This window comes from Octodon degus, unplaced genomic scaffold (assembly GCF_000260255.1).
Source record: "Octodon degus isolate 3935 unplaced genomic scaffold, OctDeg1.0 scaffold00073, whole genome shotgun sequence".
NCBI lineage: Eukaryota > Metazoa > Chordata > Mammalia > Rodentia > Octodontidae > Octodon > Octodon degus.
The window spans coordinates 2,261,369-2,281,686 of NW_004524649.1; the positions used below are offsets into that span (position 1 = coordinate 2,261,369).

A 20,318-nucleotide genomic window follows, 5' to 3' on the forward strand; every position below is an offset into this window, starting at 1 on the left:
TTTACTGTTTTTGCTTTAAATTTAAATTGGATGTAGGCCTGATGTGGTGTGGTGCATGCCTGTATTCGCAGCACTTGTGAGAGGAGGCAAGAGAATTGCCTCAAGTTCAGGGCCAGCAGGGCCTACACAGTGAGCTCAAGGCCAGCCTGAACCATGTATAATGAGACACTGTCTCAAAAAAAAAAAAAAAAAAAAAAAAAAGGTTCACATTGGATTTAAGCCCTGTGACTTCTCTGCGTTTCCTTGAGAATATGTTATTTTTTCCTCTAGATTATAATTGGTGTTACTGAACAACTGCATGAAGAGTGATGAAGCACTTCACTGGCATTTTCTTTTTTTTCGTTAGAAGCAGATGTGAGTCACTGTGCCTTCATCTAGCTAGGTTTATTTTTGCATAGCCATAAAGTCTCTTTCTGCTCTCAGAAAACTGCTGCGTATGTGAGAAGCCTGTAAATGGAATATGCCATGAGTAGGTCCCCAGCGTGGGTGAGAGGACAGAGAATGAGGGAGGACCGTGCTGCTGGGGCCTGAGTCTGGCCCAGTCTGTCGTGCTCTGTGTGATCTGAGCAGCTCTCAGAGCCTCTCCAGGAGCCCGCCTGCAGTGCCTCAGCTGTTGGGGCCCTGCTGAGCACAGGTCTCCTGCAGTGGGACAGGGTTGGGGGCCTGGTCACCAGCTGCAATCCCCGCTACTGCCTGCCCAGAGAAGTCTGAGTGACAACAGTGGCATGTCCCAAGGCAGTGCCAGCCGCTAGGTGAGCTGCTGGGTGCCAGAGCTGTGTGCCCCTGGGCCACTGTGGTGACCACAGGGCACAGCCCATGAGGCCATCTTGGAGCTGGACAGACTGGTCTCTGGAAGCTGGCTGGTACTAGTGTTATGGGTCACTCAGGATAGGAACCAGATCAGCCAGGCTGGAATTTGGAAAGCTGTTTATTACTGAGCTCAGGTCCCCCGTCTGTCTCGCACAGGAGAGGACCCAAAGGCCTCTCCTGTTAACAAAGTTAGCTTACAGAGATAACTTCAAAAGGGGCCGGAGAGATGGCTCAATGGAATAAGCGCTTACCTGGTAAGTGCAAGGGCCTGAGTTCAATCCCTGGTTCCACTAAAAAAAAAAAAAAAAAAAAAAAAAAATCCCAGAGATGCGCCCAGGAAGTAGAGAGGGGTTTTAAAACCTGGAACCACATTGAGTTTGATAAACAAATTTATTGTCTGACACAAAATAATGCTTTTAGAGTGATTGGGGCCACTATTTAAACTACATTTCCTGGGGCTTTTGTTTTAGTCTTTGGTTAATTTGCACCTGAGTTCCTACAGGCAGCCTTGCATAGCACGGAGGTTACAAGAAGTTAAAGCCCATTTAATTTTCTTTTGAAGTCATCTCTGGGATTTTTTTTTCTTTCTTTTTTTAGTGGAACCAGGGATTGAATTTAGGCCCTTGCACTTACCAGGGAAGCACTTATTCCATTGAGCCATCTCTCTGGCCCCTTTTGAAGTCATCTCTGTAAGCTAACTTTGTTAACAGGAATTGGTGAAGGTTATAGGAATTTTATCTTAGCAAAGAGCAAGAAACAGCCACTAGTTACTAAACAACTTAGAACAGTGGTGAGTATACATTTACAACAGAAAGCACAAGATTTACATTTATAATCTAAAACGTGAGTTGACCCATTACACTAGCACCTTTAAAGTGTGCGAGTGTATGACTGTAGTGGCCAGAGCTAGCCCAAAATGTGATTCTCTTGAGTCTATCAGTGGTGAGACGCTGTTGACTGTGGTCATACATGCCTGTAACTCCAGCATGAGGTGGGAGAACTGCAAATCCTAGTCCTGCCCTGGCTGTGTAGGTAAGATACTGTTTTACAATTTTAAAAATATTTTTTAGGGGGCACCAGGGAGATGGCTTAGTGGGGCCTGAGTTAAATCCCCAGTTCTGCCCCCCCTACCCCCCCCAATTTTTTTTTTTTTTTTTTTTTTTAGGGGCTGGGGAGATAGCTCAGTGGAATCAGCACTTGCCTGGCAAGCACAAGGTCCTGAGTTTGATCCCTGGTGCCACTAAAAATAAGAAAATAATTTTTTTAGCCAGATGTGATGTGCACAGCTGTAATCCCAGTACTCAGACTGAGGCAGGAGGATTGCCATGAGTTCAAGACCAGCCTGAACTAAATAGCAGTAGCAAGACCCTGCCTCAAAAAAAGGCAAAAAAAATTTTTTTTTTAATTTAAAAGTGCTGGAGACGCTTGCAGCTCAGCAGCAGAGTGCCCTCGGGTTCAGTCCCCACTATGAAGAAACATAAGGGATGGAATGTCATGCTGACGTTTATGCTCTAAAGACAAGAAATTGACTATTGAACTCTATGAGATTCTTGTTACTGATATGTAGAATGAATTTGAAAGTTTTATAGAGAAGCTTTATTCAGATCCTCCCCAGTTTGTTGTGCATTAGAATTATTGTCACTCTGAGGAAAAGTTTGGCCAGGGAGGTCAGCTGTCTGTAGGAGCCATCTTGGTTGATGGCGAGTCCCTATTATCTGTGTAGCTGTAAGCTCAGCAGGGCTCTGATCTGTTGAGCTTCTGTTGTTGTTTTGATACTTATTTATTTATTTACATATACCGGTGATTGGACTTAAGACTTTGTGCTTGCCAGGCAGGCGCATATGCTGCTGAGCTATCTCCCCAGCCGTTTTTTTGTCTTTTTGAGACAGGATCTCACTGTGCAGTTCAGACTGGCTTTGAGCTCACTTTGTAGCCCAGGCTGGTCTCGAACTCTCAACAATCCTCCTGCCTCAGCCTTCCAAGTGCTGGGATTACAAATGTGCGCCACCACACCAGCCATAGCTTCTAGTTAATAAAGGAGAGTGGTGTTACCCTCCTACCCTGGTAACTGCTTCAGGACCCACTTTTGTGGCCCAGAAGAAGCCCATGTACCTGAGGAAATGCTCCTGAGGTTGTCAGCAGCAGGCCTGCAGCTTGCGGTTCTAACTCTGGAGCGCATTCACCCTCCAGTAGGTAGGGGGCTCCTGGCAACCTGTGGTGTGAGGGGAGCTCCCTGCATGCCCTTCTTATGGCCACCACCACCTCTGCTGCCTCTTCCAGGCACACCATCCCTGCTGCCTGGTGGAAGAACGCCCAAGGGAAGGACCAGATGTGGTACGAGGATGCCTTGGCTTCTAGCCACCCCATCATTCTCTACCTTCACGGGAATGCAGGTACCAGGTGAGGCAGAGGAGCCCGCGTAGGGTGCATCCTCCTTGCAGGTCACAGCTCCTTTGTGGGGCCCAGCCAGGACTCAACCTATAATCCTACAAGACGGGGCCCACAGACCTTCCACAGGGAGGCAGAGCATTCTGAGAGCAGAGGTGTGGCAGAGTTGCATTGGGATTGGAGAGGTAGAGTTCAGGCAAAGTTCACGACAGGGCAGTGCCCATGGGGCAGCAGTTTGGCCTGCAGAGTGGACTTGGGGACCACGGCTGGAGCAGCCTATCTGCAGCTGCATGGGGTGGGGTGTAGGAAACTGTCCGTCAGAGGAACCCAGCCCCCTGTCCAGGGAGGGTGTCCCCAGGGCAGAATGCAGGCCTGCACAGTCCTCTTGGCTGCTGCCCATGCACAGGCACTCTGCTGGCTACCCAGCCACCGGCAGCATCTATGTGTCCTAAGGGGCCGCTGCTGAGTGGGTTTAACTGCTCACCCTTCAGGCCAGCTTGAGCTGGGTGTGCTCGCCCCAACCAGTATGGCGGTGCTCCTTCCACGTCTCTGCTGCTCTCCCACTTCTGTGGAGTCCAGAGGGGAGGAGGGACGTGTCCTTTCCTAGCACAGCGTTGTTCAAAATCGCCAAGGTCACCACTTCCGCAGCTTCCTTGGGTCACCTGTGAGAGCCAGCAGCAGGGAGGCGGGGTGCCCGCAGTGGTGCAGTGAGGGTGGCTGGAGTGTGGGCATGTTGCAGGCAGCAGCAGAGAGAAAGCAGTGTGTGGGCCTTTCGGGTGGGAAGCAGGTCTTGGGGTGTCTGCGCCTGGGAGCATGGCCCACAGCTGTCTGTGTGCTGAGGAGTGTGCGGCCCGGGTCATGCGTGTACCGCTCTGTCTGCTCTCCTCTTTGTGGGGACAGAGCTGCAGTGGGTTTTACTTCTGCTTTTCAGAGAGCAAGTGTACAAACAGAAACAGCTCTGCGAGCATCTTTCTATAAATAGGAAACTGTAGCTGGCATGAATAAGGCTTAGTTCTGCATTGTCAATCATGGGACTGAAAAAGACAAAGCCTGCTTATAATTTTAGGTCTGAAAGGCGCGTGGTGGCGGCGAGGCTTGCCCTGCCACTCCCTGCATTGCAGGTCTTGCCTGTGTTCTCTCTCGTTTCCCACCTCCCAAAGGCCTGCCCCACTCCCTGAGCCTCGTCTTCAGCCAGACCCAGTTGGTGCCCCTGGCAGCTGTGGGCCCGCTGATCTGCAGGACCTCCGCATTCGGTCTCCCCAAGCTCCAGACCCATTTACTCCTCAGACCATCCTTTTCCTTTATCCTCATTGCCGAGAAAGGAAAAGTTGGAAAGCCACTACCATAAACCCTTCCAGAGGTACCCAGAAAGGCTTTGCAGTACTTTCTCCAGGTCTTGAGTAGTTCTTTATCCTTGTGTCCTTGTGCCTTGTTGGTTTTCCTCCCTTGTCTCGGTGCTGTCTCCCATTGCAGCGATGCTGCTGCCCATACCCACGTACCTGCAGAGGCCCACAAGTGACACTGTTAGGACAGAGGGCTGAATGGGAGAGAGGGAAGAGGGGCTCCCCCAAGCTGCCCTCCCCACACACCCTTCCACCCAGAGACCTGCCCATGTGGTCGCCACCCAGGGCACAGGGGGTCATGAGACAGGAGTATGAGCTTGTGGAGCATTTAGGCAAGCACAGAGCACGCAGGCGATGTCTGTTGCAGCCTGTCTGCTGAGGAGTGTGTGGGGTTGGCCATTCCCACACAGTGTGGCAAGAGACTTGGGTCTCCGCAAGCTAGATGCGGCAGCTCCGTGGGGCCACGGCTGTAGTGCCTCTGGACCCAGGCGCAGGCTCCATGTACAGAGTGCACACGCAAGAAGGGACATCAGCTCAGGGAGGCGGCAGGAGGCTGTGGGGAGCAGAGACGGCCGCATGATGCTAAGTGGAGCACCATGCCCATGGGTCCTAGGAAGAGGCGGGGCTGCCTCTGGGGCCTGCTGGGCCCACTTGCATCAGCGCAGGTGATCCCTACACACGGGGAGCCTGCTGGGCTTACTTTTTATGTCTTGCATTTGGGGCTGTAGGTACTTACTGCCTGCTGAAATGTACATACGGTAATGCAGAAATCTTCCCCAAGTGCTTCCCTGGCTAGGGGCAGGCTGGGGCCATGAAGAGGACCTGAGACAGTCACTTGTCCACCTGGGTCCCTCGCCGGAGTGGGTTTGGAATCCCAGCCTCTGTAGGGACCACTAAAGAGGGGTACTAACGCCTGCTCTGCTTCCTTCCTTGCCAGAGGTGGTGACCACCGAGTGGAGCTCTATAAGGTAAGTGCCACAGTCGGTGGTGCGTGGGCCCTGGGAGGCGAGAGCAGAGGAGAGTCACTAGGGGGCTGTGCTATGAGCAGGGCCTGGCTAGTCTGCCTTGAGGGGTGGCCTCCAGGTCGGAGTGCACACTTAGCAGACTGTCTGTCTCCAAGACACTGCAAAGGGTGTGGACAGCATTCGCTCTTCTCTTCGTATGTGAAAGGAGAATCCCGTGTGCTCTGGCTGCTGCCCTTGCTGCCCAGGGGCAGGCTCACCTCAGGAGCAGTGGTGGCTTGGCTGAGGTTCTAGGTAGACTCTGGAGGAGTCTGCAGGTCAGCCCTGGTACAGGAGACTCATCCTTGTGCCTGGTTTTGTTCCTGACTGGGGTATTGGGCCTTGCAGATTTTGGTGCAGCACCCAGGGCTGCCCCAGCTTGCTTCCCTGTCCCCTCCCAGGGCCCCTGCATCTGCTGGGTGGGAAAAGAGGGGATGTGCAGATGAAGGGCCCGTCTCTCCCTGACTTGGAGGGTCCCCCTCAGTAAGTCGTATCAAGTCAGGAAAGTTGAGTGCCAGAGAAGCACGTAGTTCCCTTGAGACTGTGTCATAGAAGTGACCTGCTGGGCCCTGGGCTAGGCCTGGAGCAGGTCTGGGTGCAGGTTCTGCAAGGGTGCCAGGTGCCCAGACATGTGCTGTCAGCTCCCTGCCATGGCTGTACGCTGGTGGTCTGCAGCCTCCCTCAATGCTTGGGGCATTCCTGGGCCTGAGCACAGGGCACAGGTATTTAAAAGTACTGATGAGAAACACTGTTCATCAAAAACAAAACACCTGATGGCTGCTGGACTGCTACAAGGAGGAGCCCTGTGGAATCCATCCCCACCCAGGTCTGCGGTAGTACTTGGTGGTTCAGCCTGCTGGCCGCTCTGCAGGCTGTCTGCTCTCAGGATGTCCGGGCACTTGCAGTGGGAGTGCAGTGCTGTCCAGGGACAGAGGAGCTGCACTGGGTCCCTCAGCTGTCCAAGCAGCAGCAGGTGCAGTCTGCAGCTGGCCTGCGAGTCAGTCTCTGTCAAGTCCCCACTGTGTGCAGAACTCTGGATGGATGTCCCTGGAGGCTCCAGTCTGAGATGCGTGGGTGTGTTGCCAGACATGTGTTTTTCCCTTCACAGGTGCTGAGTTCCCTTGGTTACCATGTGGTCACCTTTGACTACAGAGGTGAGATTTCTTCCCCATCCTGCCTGATGGACAGGCTCAAATCGAGGGCCTGGAAGAAGCCTGCAGTCTGCTTTTGTTCTGCTGTGACCTGTCACAGTGGCCATTGTGTTGGGCTGGAGCAGGGCTTGGGCAGTTGGACAAAGCCCCTGAGTGGTAGGGAGGCCAAGGAGCTGCCTGTCCCCCCCAAGTCTCCATTTGCATGTAAATGCTGTCTATTTTTCTTAGCACTGGACTCAGACCCCCCAACACCTTGTCGCAGGCACATGCTATGCCCAGCAGCAGAGCTAGTCTGCTTACTGTGCTGAAAACAGGGAAAGCGCCACCTAGAGGGAAGATGCCTCCTCTTTCCCACCCACAGTTCTTCCTTTATTCAGTGGACTGGCTGTGGCTGCTAGATAGGCAAAAGCCTGCAGTTCAGTGGCTGCTGCAAACATTGCAGCCGGTGAGCAGCAGGAATGCGCGTAGCAACAGTTAGAGCAATAGTGAGCCTTGTCTTCTTTGTTTCATGTGGTTTGGTCTGGTTTTGGTTTTGGTTTTTTGAGGCCTAGTAGTTCAGGCTGGCCTTGAACTCATGGCAGTCCTCCTGTCTCAGGCGCCTGAGTGCTGGGGTTACAGGTGTACACCACCATGCCTGGCATGGCATGTCTTAAAGGAATATTCTTCCATAGCCCTCAGCCAGGGTGTTCAGCATGGAAGCCTGCTTGCCTGGCCAGCTTGCTTGGGTGGACAATCCAGGACATACAGAGGGCTGGAGGAGAGAGGCTGCTGGCTATATGTGGGGTTGTATTAGTTTCCTTTTGTTTCTGTAACAGATGACCAGAAACATGGTACCTTAACCTTAACACAGATTTATTATCTTGAAGTTCTTGGGATCAGAAAGCCAAAATCTGGCTGCTGAGCTAGAAGGAAGGTGTGAGACAGGATTTGATCCCTCAGCGTCTGGGGAGCATGTTGCCGTGGCCCATCCAGCTTGGGAGGCTTCCTTGTCTGCGAGGCCCTTGTACTCCTGGACCTGGCTTTAGCATGTTCCATCTTGGGCCACATTGCTATGGCCCTTTTGGTTCAGTGCTGGAGTCTAAAACTCCGGCTTTGCAGGTGCTAGGCAAGCACTCTAGTCCTGGATTAGGTTCCCAGCCCTGTTTTTAATTTGAAAGAAAGGTTTGTTGTATTGCTTAGGCTGACCTGCAATGTGTAGTCCTGCTTCAGCCTCCTGAGCAAATGTGTGGAGCACCACACCCAGCCCAGAAATAAACCTTCTCCTCTCCTTTCCTTATGGAGAGCCTTTGTGGTTCCTCGGGGCCCACTCCGAAGATCTTGGTCATGCCTGCCTCCAGTTTCGCCCTTTTGCAGCCCTTGGCCGTCTGCCACCTTAATTCTGCCCAAGTCTGGCATGCTCGCCAGTTCTGGGGTTAGAAGGTGGGGTCCATGGGCCACTGACCTGGCTGTCACAGGGATGGCTGTTTTGTTGGTAAAAGTTCTGTCAGGATGAAAGTTGTGGTCCAGAGAACACTAAAATGAGGTGCTGGAAAGTGACTCCTTCTCTCGTCACTGGACAGGATCCCAGGAAGCTACTGAAGCTGAGATGAGGAATCTAGCCCACCTGACCCACAGGATTGCTGAGTAGTTTTGCAGATTTGCCGACTGCTGTCACAGAAAAAGGATTTTCAGGACTGGTCAGAAAGAGGCGCGCCAGGGCTTTATTAGGTAGAAATTCAAAAGTATGCCCTCAGACAGAGTGCAGACCCTTGAGAGAGAGGTGCCTCATTCCCGAAACTGGAATGTTCATGCTTTTCTGGGGTGGACATCCCAGACGAAAGTGTCCACCCCCCAGAAGTACTGGCCCTACTACAGGTAAGGGCCTGCTCATATATATATATATATTTTTTTAAAGGTGGATAATTGAAACATACTTTGGATTCTCTCAGCCTGTTCCTTTATCTTAGAATCACGTTCCCGTTCTTTACATTCACAGTTAGGCCAATTTTTGGCCAGTCAGCGCTTCTGAGACATTTGGGGTGTGATGGATCGGGAAGGGAAGGAGCCTGAAAGAGGCAAGGGAACACTGGCGTGGAACCTTGGGGGACTGGGCTGGGCCCTGGAAGTTTGCAGTCTTAAAATTACAACTCATTTTGGTTTTGCTTTCGTCTCCTAGCTTTACTTCTCCAACCCTGCCTCCCCGTTTACTCTTGTGCTGTGGGTGTGGCCACATGGTAGTGTGGTGAAGAGGAGCCTTCTCTGTTTACTGCCTTCATGTGTGCCCCACAGGAATCCTTACAGCATTTTTTCTTTCCCTTTCTCATTAAGTTTTTTTCTAAGTGACCTGAGGAGCCCAGATCCACCCTTCTGTGTGTCCTTGCCTTTTTGTCCTTCTCTTCCTGTCCCAGCCTGGCTTCCCTTTCCTGTCTTTCTGTGAATTTTTCCGTCTCCACTTTCTGTGCCCTTGTCCACCTCAGGAGTCCTGAGCCTCCGCATTTCCTGTCCTTCCTGCTCCTCCTCTTCCTCTTCCTCTGGGGTCTCTAGGCAGGGAGCAGCCTGTCCTGTCCTGTGCACTCCCTGTGGTTTGCTTGTGCAGCAGAGCCAGCTCGAACTTTGTAGCGCTCAGCTCATTGGATGACGCCTCACTGCTGAGCTGCTAGAAGGACAGTGACTTGTGCCCTCTGCTGAGACTGCAGTGGCTTGGGCCAGTCAGCGCTGCCTCGAGCATGGAGATGGGCTTTGCTGTGAGCCCCAGGCAGGCTGCACTCCCACTGGTTGCAGTTAGCTCCTTCCTGGCCATCTCTCCCAGGCCTCAGGGTTGGAGGTGTGTCTGGGGTTTAGAGATTCTTTCTTTCCCTCTGTTCTGTTAAGTCACTAGTCAGGTGTGCAGCCCACTCCCTGGAGTACCCAGGAGGGCTGGTTTGTCCAATTTGTAGGGGGAGGGAAGGGTTGCCCCAGACTTTTCCTACCTTCTGCAGTGATCTAGGGGCAGTGGCTGCCAGACTGCAGTCTTGGGCCTGGTCTTCTGAACTGCCTTGTACTTCCTTCCTGCAGGTTGGGGCGACTCCATAGGAACGCCGTCAGAGCGGGGCATGACCTACGATGCACTCCATGTTTTTGACTGGATCAAAGCAAGGAGTGGCGATAACCCCGTGTATATCTGGGGCCATTCCCTGGGCACTGGGTAAGAGACCCTGTCTGGATATGCCCTCGAGTAGGGCTCCTGGGTGATGCCCCTACTTCTGAGGGTACCTGCAGCCTTTAACCCTGGAGTGGGTACCAGTGCAGCAGTAGATACGGGATACCACAGAGGCCCTTGGGCAGGCTGCCAGTGAGTTCTTGTGCAGGTGAGGTGGGGCTGAGCATCCAGGGATGGGGACTGCCCTGTGCAAAGGGGAACGTGCCCTTGGGGTTTGTGTAGACCTGACCTTGGAGCACCAGAGCAGGCCATCAGCCCAAGGTACAGAGCAGGGACACGGGGACATTTTCAGGAAATTTTGCCCTTTCTGTCCATTAGCAATATGGTAGAAGAGGGGTGTGTGTGTGTTTGTGTGTGGTTGGGTCCACTTCCCTTCTCTGCCATGGAATGAATTGTCTTAATGTTCCAGGAAGAGACAGCCTGGAGAGTTCTACTGATGGTACACCCAGGGTTTGCTAAAACCCTCTCAACTCGAGGGCTACTGTTTCCTATCACTTTTTCCTGTGGGCAGCAGTGTCACTTTTCTTAGCTCCTGCTCCTTGCTTGGACAGCATCCTGCAATCTGGGAGTATCTAGCCAGGACCCTGCTCTGGTGGGGAGATAGACAGTGGGCTTAGGAGAGGCCCTGTGGAGGGACACCGCATGACTGTGATGGCGGGCACAGGACCTGCCAGGTGCAGCTTTGGATAGATGGCATGAGTGAGGCCTCTGTGCCTGGTGGGAGCCAAGTGCTGCTGCCCCATCCTGGCATCCTCTGGGCAGACCCCCACCACTAATCAGTGGTTCTGGAGCCCCTTGCTGGGATTATGTAGGATAATTCTGGTCAAGATTCAACAGAACTGTATTTTGTTTTTTGTTTCATTGTTATAACCACATTATATATATATATTTTTTTTCCAGAGTGGCGACCAATCTGGTGCGGCGGCTGTGTGAGCGAGGTAAGGAGGCGGTGGCCACTGTCCAGGCCCCGTTACAGATGTCCTGTGGGTGCTGGGGGAGCGTCAGTGTCAGGGTGAGCTGGGATGCCGGGTATCTCTCGGGTCCTGCTAGAGCCCTGGCCCCAGTCTGTCCTGAGCATCTTTTCTGTCTCCCTGGCCACTTTCTGTTTTTGTTTTGTTTTGTTTTTAATCTAGAGACACCTCCAGATGCCCTTATATTGGAATCTCCATTCACTAATATTCGAGAAGAAGCAAAGAGCCATCCATTTTCAGTGGCAAGTATAGGTTTTTTTGAAAACTTAATTTGTTTTCATTATTAAGATAATATGAAATTAAGTGCAAGGAGACATTTTCATAGTTATATAAGAGGTATAATTTTAGTATTCTAATGAATACAGATTCTGTTTAAACCAATCCTGGTTCTAGACACTGTCTCACCTACTGAGCTCATGAGAGGCTGTAACTTTATTCCCAAGTAGCAGGGAGCTGCCCCACGGCCCCAGGAGGGCTAGTGGTGCTCTCTTTCCGTGGCCCTCTCCCTCAGCAGAGCCAGGGGTGCCTAAGACTATGCGGGCCCAAGAGCCCTCAGGAGCCAGGCTCCTGCCCTGATGGTCTGCCCTCCCAGTCTCTCGCAGGTGAAGCTTAGGACATTGCCAGTGGGGTGCCAGGAGAGCTGGTCCCACCTTGCCCTTCTGAAGCCTGACTGTTACCTCCCCCTTGCTTGGGCCCCAGCCTGCTGTGTGTTCATACAGGCCAGGAGCCCTTTACTTTGTCTTCAGTTTTTGCCACTGCTTTCCTCTGAAACTGTGAGGAAACCAGCCCAGGTCCCCCACTTCCCTGGGGGTGGGGCTGTGGTGTCTGCGGAATGCTTTCCCAACTGGATTTGGGCTGCATGCAGCTCAGGTAGCCCCTGCCACTAAGCTGGGCTGTGACAAGCACAGCCTCAGCTGCCAGTCACCCTGCACTCTGGCAGGGTGCAGTGTGAGCAGACCTGCCTAGGAGCCTCATTAGCACCTCCCAAAACAGCTTGTCTCTTGTCTTCAGGTGTATCGGTACTTCCCTGGGTTTGACTGGTTCTTCCTTGACCCCATCACAAGCAGTGGAATTAAATTTGCAAATGATGAAAAGTAAGTGTCGCGGTTGAGCAGCCCTGAGCCCCAAGGAAGAGCCTTGTGCCACCAGAGCCAGACAGGGTAGGGTACAGGACAAACCTAGCTCAAAAAAGGGGAAGTCTGGCAAAGAACTGCAATGGAAAGAAAATGAAATTTGTTTTTTTTGTTGGTGGTGGTATCAGGGATCAAACCCAGGATCTTGTGCTTGCAAGCATTTATTCCACTGAGCTATCTCCCCGGCCCTAAGAAAGTGAAATTTTACAGTTATATTAAGATAACATTTTTTTTTTTTTTTTGTCCATATAAATGACTTTTTCCTAAATAGTCATCTAAGCCCTGGATAGGTGTTCTTTTTTTTTTTTTTTCTCAATAATTTTACTGAAGCCGGGGAGATGGCTTGGTGGAATAAGCCCTTCCCTGGCAAGCGCAAGGGCCTGAGTTCTATCCCCGGTTCCACCAAAAAAAAAAAAAAAATTTATTGAGAAACAAATAGCAATGAGACAGTTTCAAATCTGATTAGTAGGACAGTTTCAATAATTAATACATTGCATATTGTTGTCTTAGTGGTTATTCATTGTACAAGATGCAGACATGATATCCTGTTTACAAACACTGTTAGAACAAATCCTTCTATTCATTGAATTAAGAGAATGTAGCTGTATGTCTATCCTACTGGATAGGTATTGAAGAAGTAGTTACTTAAAAAACAACCACTGGGCTGGGGAGATAGCTCAGTGGTCCAAGCGCAAAGATCCAGGTTCAATCCCCAGGACCACATGCTGTGCTAGCCCCACCCTGGGTGTGCTAAGAGGGCTACCAAGACTGGTATGGTGGTGCACACCTGTAATCCCAGCACCGGGGGAGGCAGGATTGCTGCGAGTTCAGGGTCAGCCTGGGCTGCAAAGTGAGTTCACGGTGAGCCTGAACTGCAGAGTGAGACCTTGTCTCAAAAAGAAAAAACAAACAACTGGTAGATTAAGTGTGGTGGCCCATGTCTGTGATCCCAGCGTTCAAGAGCCTAAGGCAGAAACATCCCAAATTCAAAGTCAGGTCACCCTGGACTACACCGTGACTTTAAGGCCATTCTGAACTACATGGTGAGAAGAGATCTAAAGAAAAAAAAAAAAAAAAATAGGGCTGGGGAAATAGCTCAGCAGCATAAGTGGCTGCCTGGCAAGCGCAAGGTGTTGAGTTTGATCCCTGGTACCAGAAAAAAAGAAAAAAGAAAAAACAGCCCTGCTTCAGCCATTTGATATGTATTTGGTTACAAAAACATACTATAAAGTTTATTTAAAATATTGCTGTAGTAAACCTAATATTTTATGTAGTTAAGGACTGTTGAAATCATGCCAGGGGCTGGGGAGATGGCTCAGTAGAATAAACGCTTGCTTGGCAAGCGCAAGGGCCTGAGTTCAATCCCCGGTTCCACAAAAAAAAAAAAAAAAAAAAAAAAAAAAAAAAAATCATGCCAGATTTTACTGACATCTCTTTGTGATATTTTGTTTCATGAATTTTTAATTTCTCCAAAAAGAAGGAAAATCTTTATTCAATTAACATTTCAGTCTATACTTTGAAGTCATAAACAAAAATCCCTGTTTGTTTTTAGTATTATTGTTTGAGAACCTAAGAATTCTCTGAATAAATTGGATTCCTGCTTAGCAAAATGTGCCGGGGCCACATGGCTGCTGACCAGGCCCCAGCCAGGCACGCAGGGCCAGCAGCGGGCAGGCGGGCGGGATGGCCTCAGGCTGGCGGCCAGGGCGTCAGCAGCTGACCTAGGTTCTGAGAGAGGAGAGCTGTGCTGTTGCCTGGGCACCCAGGGGATAACAAGTGTGTAGGCAGGGAGTATCCCCGCCAGGCCCTGCACCCTTGGGAGCACACAGCCACACAGCCCTGCTTGGACCGAGATGGACTGAGGTGGCTACCTCAGAGCAGGGTACACGAAGCCCGGGCACAGCCAGGGCACAGCCAGAGCTCTGTGGGGCTCGGTGAAGGGCCTGGACCCTGGGAGCCTACTGAAGTGTTGATGCCTTCTAACCAAGTCACCTGAAGTGTCACACCAAAGATAAATTAGTACTGACTTTTTTCTTGTGTGTGTTTTGAAACAGGGTTTCATTATGTGGTTCTGGCTGGCCTTGAGCTCACATTGTAGCATGTTGCCGGGATTGCAGGTGTGCACCGCCACGCCCAGCCGAGTACTGACTTCTTTTAACCACCAGATACATAGTAACATTCATTTCCAGTATTTCCTTTGCCCACCTAAATTATTCAGTGTATAAACATTTTGTAACTTTTCTCCTGGTACAAGGGCCACCCACATATGAGAAGTATTCTGCCAGCCCGGCAAGCTGTAGCTCTAGCCTTTTTGATATTGATTGAATGTGGTACGGGGGATCAAACTCACGACCTTGGGCTTGCCACACAGGCACTTATGCCGCTGAGCTATCCCCCTGGCCTTATAATTTGATTTTGAGACAAGGTCTCACTAAGTTGCCTATGATGACCTCAAATTTGAGATCCTCTTGCCTGAGCCCCTCAGCAGCTGAGATTACGTCACTATGCCTGGTCTGTTTTATAACTTTAAAGACTATGTTTTTGCAAAAGTAATAATTTTCAGCAGAAAATATGCATGGGCTGTATTTTGGAGAATGAATTACTCTAGATTTGGTTGATTCCTTTACAAGTAGTAAAAAGAAGCCCAGCACGGGGAGCACACCAGGCACCCAGGCCTGTAGGTACCTGCCCTCGGCCTAGTTGCACCTCCCGCTTCCCTCCCACAGTGTGAAGCACATTTCCTGCCCCTTGCTTATCCTGCACGCAGAGGACGACCCAGTCGTGCCCTTCCAGCTCGGCAGAAAGGTGAGCAGCCTGGGCCAGTGTTAGCACAGCTAGGAGGGGCGCGGGTGGGCCAGGACACCCCTAGGAAGGGGCTTGGGCAGCCACACTGCCTTTGCCAGCCACAAGAGGAACCATGAAAAGAAGCACATCACTGGGTGAGGTGGCAAGGCCTATAATCCTATTGTCAGGCACTGAGGCAGGAGGAACACTGAGCTGGTGGCCAGCCTGGGCTGTGTACTTGGGGATTTCAAGGCCAGCCTGAACCCCAAGGAGACAGGTCCTAGGTCCCCACATCTGAGTCATCCTCAGGGTGGATGGAATTAGGCCGAAAGAAAAGAGTTGTATGGGCCTTTCAGCATGTGACTCTGTTGCAGGGAAGCAGGACCCAATTTGTAGGGAGGAGGGCTGGAGCGCTGCTGCAGGGTGTGCGCCTCTTCTGCCTGGGAGTCCCCCAGGGGTGCTCTGTGGGGGCACAGACAGCACAGTCCTAGAGGATGGGAGCCGCCCAGCAGGGGCCTGCTCAGCCACCGCAGCCATCCCTGTCCTAGGCCTTCCCTGGGGGAAGGGCATCTAGGAGGTGTGGGGATAGGCTTGCCAAGGAGCCACACATGGAGTCTGCCCCATCCCAAGCCCTGAGTGATGGGCTACCTCGCAGAAGCACTGCACACCAGAGCTGGGTCTGAGCCTTGCTTCGAACAACAGCCACCAGTTGGCCTCCAGGGAGGAGAGGCCAGAGCCATCCCTGCCTGGGGGTGCATCTGGGCTGACTAGTTTTTCCCTCTCTAGCTCTACAACATTGCTGCACCATCACGAAGCTTCCGCGACTTCAAAGTCCAGTTTGTCCCCTTTCACTCGGACCTCGGCTACAGGCACAAGTACATCTATAAGAGCCCCGAGCTGCCCCGCATACTGAGGTGAGACTCCAGCACCTCCCTTGCCAGGGAGGACTAGGCCAGGCTGCAGCATCACAGCTGGGGTGCTTCAGGGGCAGTGGGGAGGGTGTGGAGGACTGATCGCAGGCCTTTGAGCCCCACAGAGGGTAGAGCCCTGCACGCAGGCCGGGCAGGTGTGCTGCTATGTCCAGGGCAACAGGCCTCCACTGATGTCCCAGTGTGGAGGCTGCTGTCCTGCACTGAGAAGGTGACCCAACCCTTCTAAAGGCTGCCTGTCCCCTTTTCCAAGGGAGGCTGAGTTCCTGACTTACCAGCATCTTGGTGAGAGCGTGGGCTGCAGCCCAAAGAGCCAAAAAGAAGCCCAAGTGCAAGGGCGGCTAAGACCAGGAGAGCAAAGGCATTTGCAGCAGGACTCCCCACCCCCCAACCCCCACTCCTCTCGGTCCTCTCTGGGTGAGCCCAGTGAAGAAGCGAGTTGCCCTGCACCTCCTTCCTGCAGGGCCTGGACCTTCCGGTGCCCATCTTCACTGTTTGAGTTCCCAGGGCAGAGCTTGGTCCATGGTGCCGCCCCTGCACTGCCAAGGGTGTCAGAGCTCCGAGCCACTTCCTACCACTCACAGCCGTCTTCCTCCTCTGGCCTAGGGAGTTCCTGGGGAAGTCGGAATCTGAGCGCCAACACTGAACCACCGTGGCCCGCCCGAGGAGCATGAAGATGGGACCGCTGCCTCCCCGCCCCTCCGGCAGCAGAGGCGCTGGCACAGGGGACCCACGCCACTGAGAGGGACCGCAAGCGGGGGGCGAGCAGTGCTCGCTGTATTGCCGGTGTCAACGTGGAGACCCTGTCTTCCACCCCAAGTGCTGGACGCACCCTGCCGCTCGGCCCTCTGGCTACAGGCGCTTGCCTGCACGGCCCGGGGCCGCATCCCTGTCCTATCTGCCCATCTGCCCACCCTGGCGTAGACCGAGCAGTTATTTAAGAATAAAATTGTGGTGGTGGTCTGTCCTTCTCTGCTAAACGAGGGGTCAGACAAGCTGGCACCAGTGCCCTGCCCATTGTGCCTGTCCCACCAATGGCAGTCCATGGCGCACCCTGACCCATGTCAAGGCCCAGCCAGTGGACACCGTGGTCCTAGCGGGGCCCCGCCCATTGGGTGCTTTGCATCCTGTAGTGAGATAGGAGAACCCAAGGAAAGGTTAGGTGGCCCTTGCCTCCCAGCCAAGCAGATCAGCAGACCTGGGCAGGCAACCCCAGCTCCTAGGAAGGACGTGGCCTTGATACCACCTCCCTTGTTCCCTGGGCATACCACGTGCTGATCCTGGGTTGCAGACAAGCTAAGACCCCAGAAGAGCTAGGACAGGCCTTGAGCTGCCTCAGGTAAGGGTCTCTGGGATTGACTTCTCTAGGTCTAGTATCCCTTGCAGTTTTTGGGCCCAGTGGTGCACTGGTGGGGTCTCTTTCCACCCCAGAGTCCATTAGGAAGGCTTAAATGTGGTCTGTGCCACAGGCCCGGAGTCACTGGGATGTGGCTGGGCCCACCTCAGCTTGGCAGTCACGCAGGAGTGCAGAGCTGATGGGTGTCCCTGCACTCTCGATAGGGCCGCAAAGCAGGATACAAACACGATTTAGCCTCTGGATTTGAGCCAGGTACCCTACTAAGTGCAGCTGGACAGGATTTCAGATCTTTGACAGGTTCCAAAATCATCGTGGACAGGATGAGTTCTAAAAAGTGCTTGGGACCTAAGGGTAAGCACGGCCGTCAGCTTTGTGGCGCCCATGTCCTGGGGCCATATGGTCAGGGCTCACACCAGGGCAGCAGGACCTCCAGTTCCCTGACCAGGTGTGGGGGCCAAGAGCTATGAGCAGCCTGCTGGCCACTGGTTCAGAAAATCCACAGTACCCCTGCATCCTTCCTGATGCCACTGACCATAGGTGAAGGCAGCGAGACCACTGTGGGGTGAGGTGGGGTGGGCAGTAAAGGCCAACAGGGGTGGCAAGTCCCCAGAGACCAGTGCAGCAAATGAGAGCTCCCATGGGGCTAGGCTTTTTAATGAATAGGTGGCTCTGGGAACATTGGGACTCCCCCAGGAACCCAAAACACTGAAGTGAGAGAGAACCACATCAACTAGCCACAGATACAGAGGTTTAATCAGTTTCTCACACGAGACAGGAAGCACACGTGAAGGGGGGTGGTCATGTACAGCAGGTCAGGGAGTATGGCTGCCACACAGAGCCAGCACAGGCACCAGGTGACCCTGGGGAAGTCCTGCCCAACAGGTCCCGCAGGCCAGGGGAGGTGGGAAGAGCTCAGCTCCAACATTCCACCCCATTTGTCCAAACTGCAGTGGCAGGATATCAGCTCCTACCCCTGAGCAGGCACCTCAGGAAGGGGGCTTTTAGGAGTTTGCTGTTACTTTCCAGCTGGCTGTGAAGTAGGCAAAGATGGCCCCCCTGAGCCACATCACCCCTTGTTCACAGACCGCGCTGTTGCAGTGGAGAAGCCTGACCTCAGTGTGTATGACAGGAGGTGCACCCAGACCATATAACCGCACAGGCTCCTCTTAGGGACAGTGGTTGAGCCTCCTCTAGCCACGCAGAGACATGATACAAGCCTCCCTTAGACACAGGTTGACCACATGTGAGCAGGGAAAGCTGCAGCTAGTTTTGTCTCCTTGTGAAGTTTTTTTCTTTTTGAAAAATAAAAGGTAACCCTGTATCAGTAAGATGCGTCCTGACTGAGGTCTCTGGAGAGCTTCCTCCCCACACTGCTCCCACTCACTGAGCCCTAAGCACGCACATGGCACCAGCATGGCTTTGAAAGGTGGTGTGCACAGTCCGGCACGGGACAGAGAATAGGCCGTGGGCCAGTGCTGCCTGCAGGAGCTGCCTATAGTGGTCCAGTGCTATGCAAACAGCTCAGGCCTCCAGCTTTCACCCTGGCCAGGGGCCCAGACTCTAAATAAAGAGGCTCAAAACTACAGATCTAAGCTCACAGCAAGATTCATGCAAGGCTTCAGGGGGTCACAAAGGCAGCTCCACTTCCTGCCCACCCTCTCTGCGGGGCTTGCTTTGCCACCCACACTTCAAGGCTGCTTTCCTTACGAGAAACCAGGAAAGTGCCACGGGCTCTTGGGCAACTTCTTTCCTTGCCTGGTCATCAAAACCACCCTTAGCCCCTCTGGGAACAGCATGGAGAAAAGCTGGGGCCTCTGGCCATTGGCGAAGTGCTTGACCACTGGCATGATACGCAAAAGTAGCCCAACAGAAGCCCTTGGCCCTGCTCCAAGGGATGTTTAGTCTTTGGGGATGTTAGGGGGTGGGATCTGCAGGTCAGAGGGCTCCACACCCCAGATGTCCCGCGCATACTCAGTGATGGTCCGGTCACTAGAGAACTTGCCCGAGCAAGCAATATTCCTGATGACCTTCTTGGTCCACTCCTTGGAGTTCTGCAGGAAAAGCAGAGGCTGATTATCAGTCTTGGGCACCTTAAAACTTTGGGGACTGTCCCTGGTAAACTCTGAGCCCTGGGGGAGTCTGGCGGAAGAGCAGTCATGTGCTGAAAAAAGGTCCCACAGACCGGGGTCACTTGGGATGAAAATGCCAAAGGATAGGTGTAAGGTCGAGCAGTGTAAGGATGATCCCACCCTGGCAAGCCTGTATTCCACACCACAGTGCACAGGCCCCAACACAGTAGACAAGGCACCTAAGGGATGGCTAAATAGCCTCCCCTTTACTAGGGAGCAGCCCCTCACTGCTTCCTCCAGTGCCATGTAGCCATCCTGGCCAGCCAGCTAGAGGGGCCTCCTTAAAAAAGCAAAGCCCTGTGGGCCAATGGGTGTTGTGTGTGTGTGGAGGGGTCCTCCCAGAACCCCATAGTGTTAAGGAGTGACAGGGCCCACCAGTGACTTACTAAGGTTACAAGTATTAGAATCCCAAGTTGCTCTGGCTCTGGCCAAAGAGCTGCTTTCTTGGCCTGAGAAATGAAGTCTGGCCCCTGCCCCACTCCTGCAGCCACAGCCCACAAGCCTCACCTGGTACAGCTGGTCGACCTGCGCCTGGCACTGTATGTAGGCTTCGTAGTCTGCAAATACCTTGAACCTGAACAGGGATAGGACACTAAGAAGGTGGTGGTGACAGGCAACAGTGGTCCTGCCTAGGTAGCCTGTTCTGTGGTCCCAAGGACAGTCCCACAGCCAGAGGTCACCATCTGCCAGGCCCTGCCCCTTGTGAGGGCCAGGATGCACCAGGTCCACCTGGCCACAGTGTCCTGATGAAGTCACATTCTAACCTAGGATGCCTCTAAGGAAAACATGGACAGGGCAGTGTCACAGGCTTGGGACTGTGCAGGCCCAGGGCCCAAGTACTCTCTGGAGTCCCCATATAGCCATCTGTTCTCAAGCCTGAGTACTGGTGATACAGCTTATGTGCAGTTCCTGATGTTCTGGACAAAAGTGAAGTTACGACTACTGAAATGCACATCTGGTCTGACAGTAAAAGAAATGCAAGTTCACAAGTCTCCATCACAGGCTTGGCAGGGGACAACCTGGGCCAATTAAATCTGCAGGTGACCCAAAGGCAGAGGTAACCTGCAGACAGAGCAGGAGGGCTGTGGTCTCACCCTTGTCCAGAGCAGTTCTGTCCCCCAGGGAGACAAGTCGTGTGGCCAGC

General features: G+C 52.8%; 2 protein-coding genes across 5 annotated transcripts in view; one reads left to right on the forward strand and one right to left on the reverse strand.

Annotated features, from left to right (window-relative positions):
* Abhd12 (abhydrolase domain containing 12) overlaps positions 1-16,690 on the forward strand; it is a 53,574-nt gene extending 36,884 nt beyond the window's left edge. For 2 of the 3 annotated variants that reach the window (XM_004635571.2, XM_023720197.1), the window contains exons 4-13: positions 3,091-3,210; positions 5,479-5,509; positions 6,651-6,696; positions 9,727-9,856; positions 10,772-10,809; positions 11,005-11,084; positions 11,854-11,936; positions 14,702-14,780; positions 15,546-15,673; positions 16,295-16,690. In XM_004635571.2, the coding sequence (XP_004635628.1) occupies positions 3,091-3,210; positions 5,479-5,509; positions 6,651-6,696; positions 9,727-9,856; positions 10,772-10,809; positions 11,005-11,084; positions 11,854-11,936; positions 14,702-14,780; positions 15,546-15,673; positions 16,295-16,334 (775 nt within the window). In that variant the 3' untranslated portion in view covers positions 16,335-16,690. Of the gene's footprint in view, positions 1-3,090; positions 3,211-5,478; positions 5,510-6,650; positions 6,697-9,238; positions 9,497-9,726; positions 9,857-10,771; positions 10,810-11,004; positions 11,085-11,853; positions 11,937-14,701; positions 14,781-15,545; positions 15,674-16,294 lie in introns of those variants that run through there. The other variant, XM_023720198.1, reaches the window with a different exon arrangement.
* Positions 16,691-18,727: 2,037 nt separating this feature from the next.
* Positions 18,728-20,318, reverse strand: part of Pygb (glycogen phosphorylase B) — a 31,517-nt gene continuing 29,926 nt past the window's right edge. The window contains exons 19-21 of one of the 2 annotated variants that reach the window (XM_023720196.1): positions 19,682-19,748; positions 18,914-19,096; positions 18,728-18,864 (exon numbers count right to left, since the gene is read on the reverse strand). In XM_023720196.1, the coding sequence (XP_023575964.1) occupies positions 18,944-19,096; positions 19,682-19,748 (220 nt within the window). In that variant the 3' untranslated portion in view covers positions 18,728-18,864; positions 18,914-18,943. Of the gene's footprint in view, positions 19,097-19,681; positions 19,749-20,318 lie in introns of both variants that reach the window. The other variant, XM_004635572.2, reaches the window with a different exon arrangement.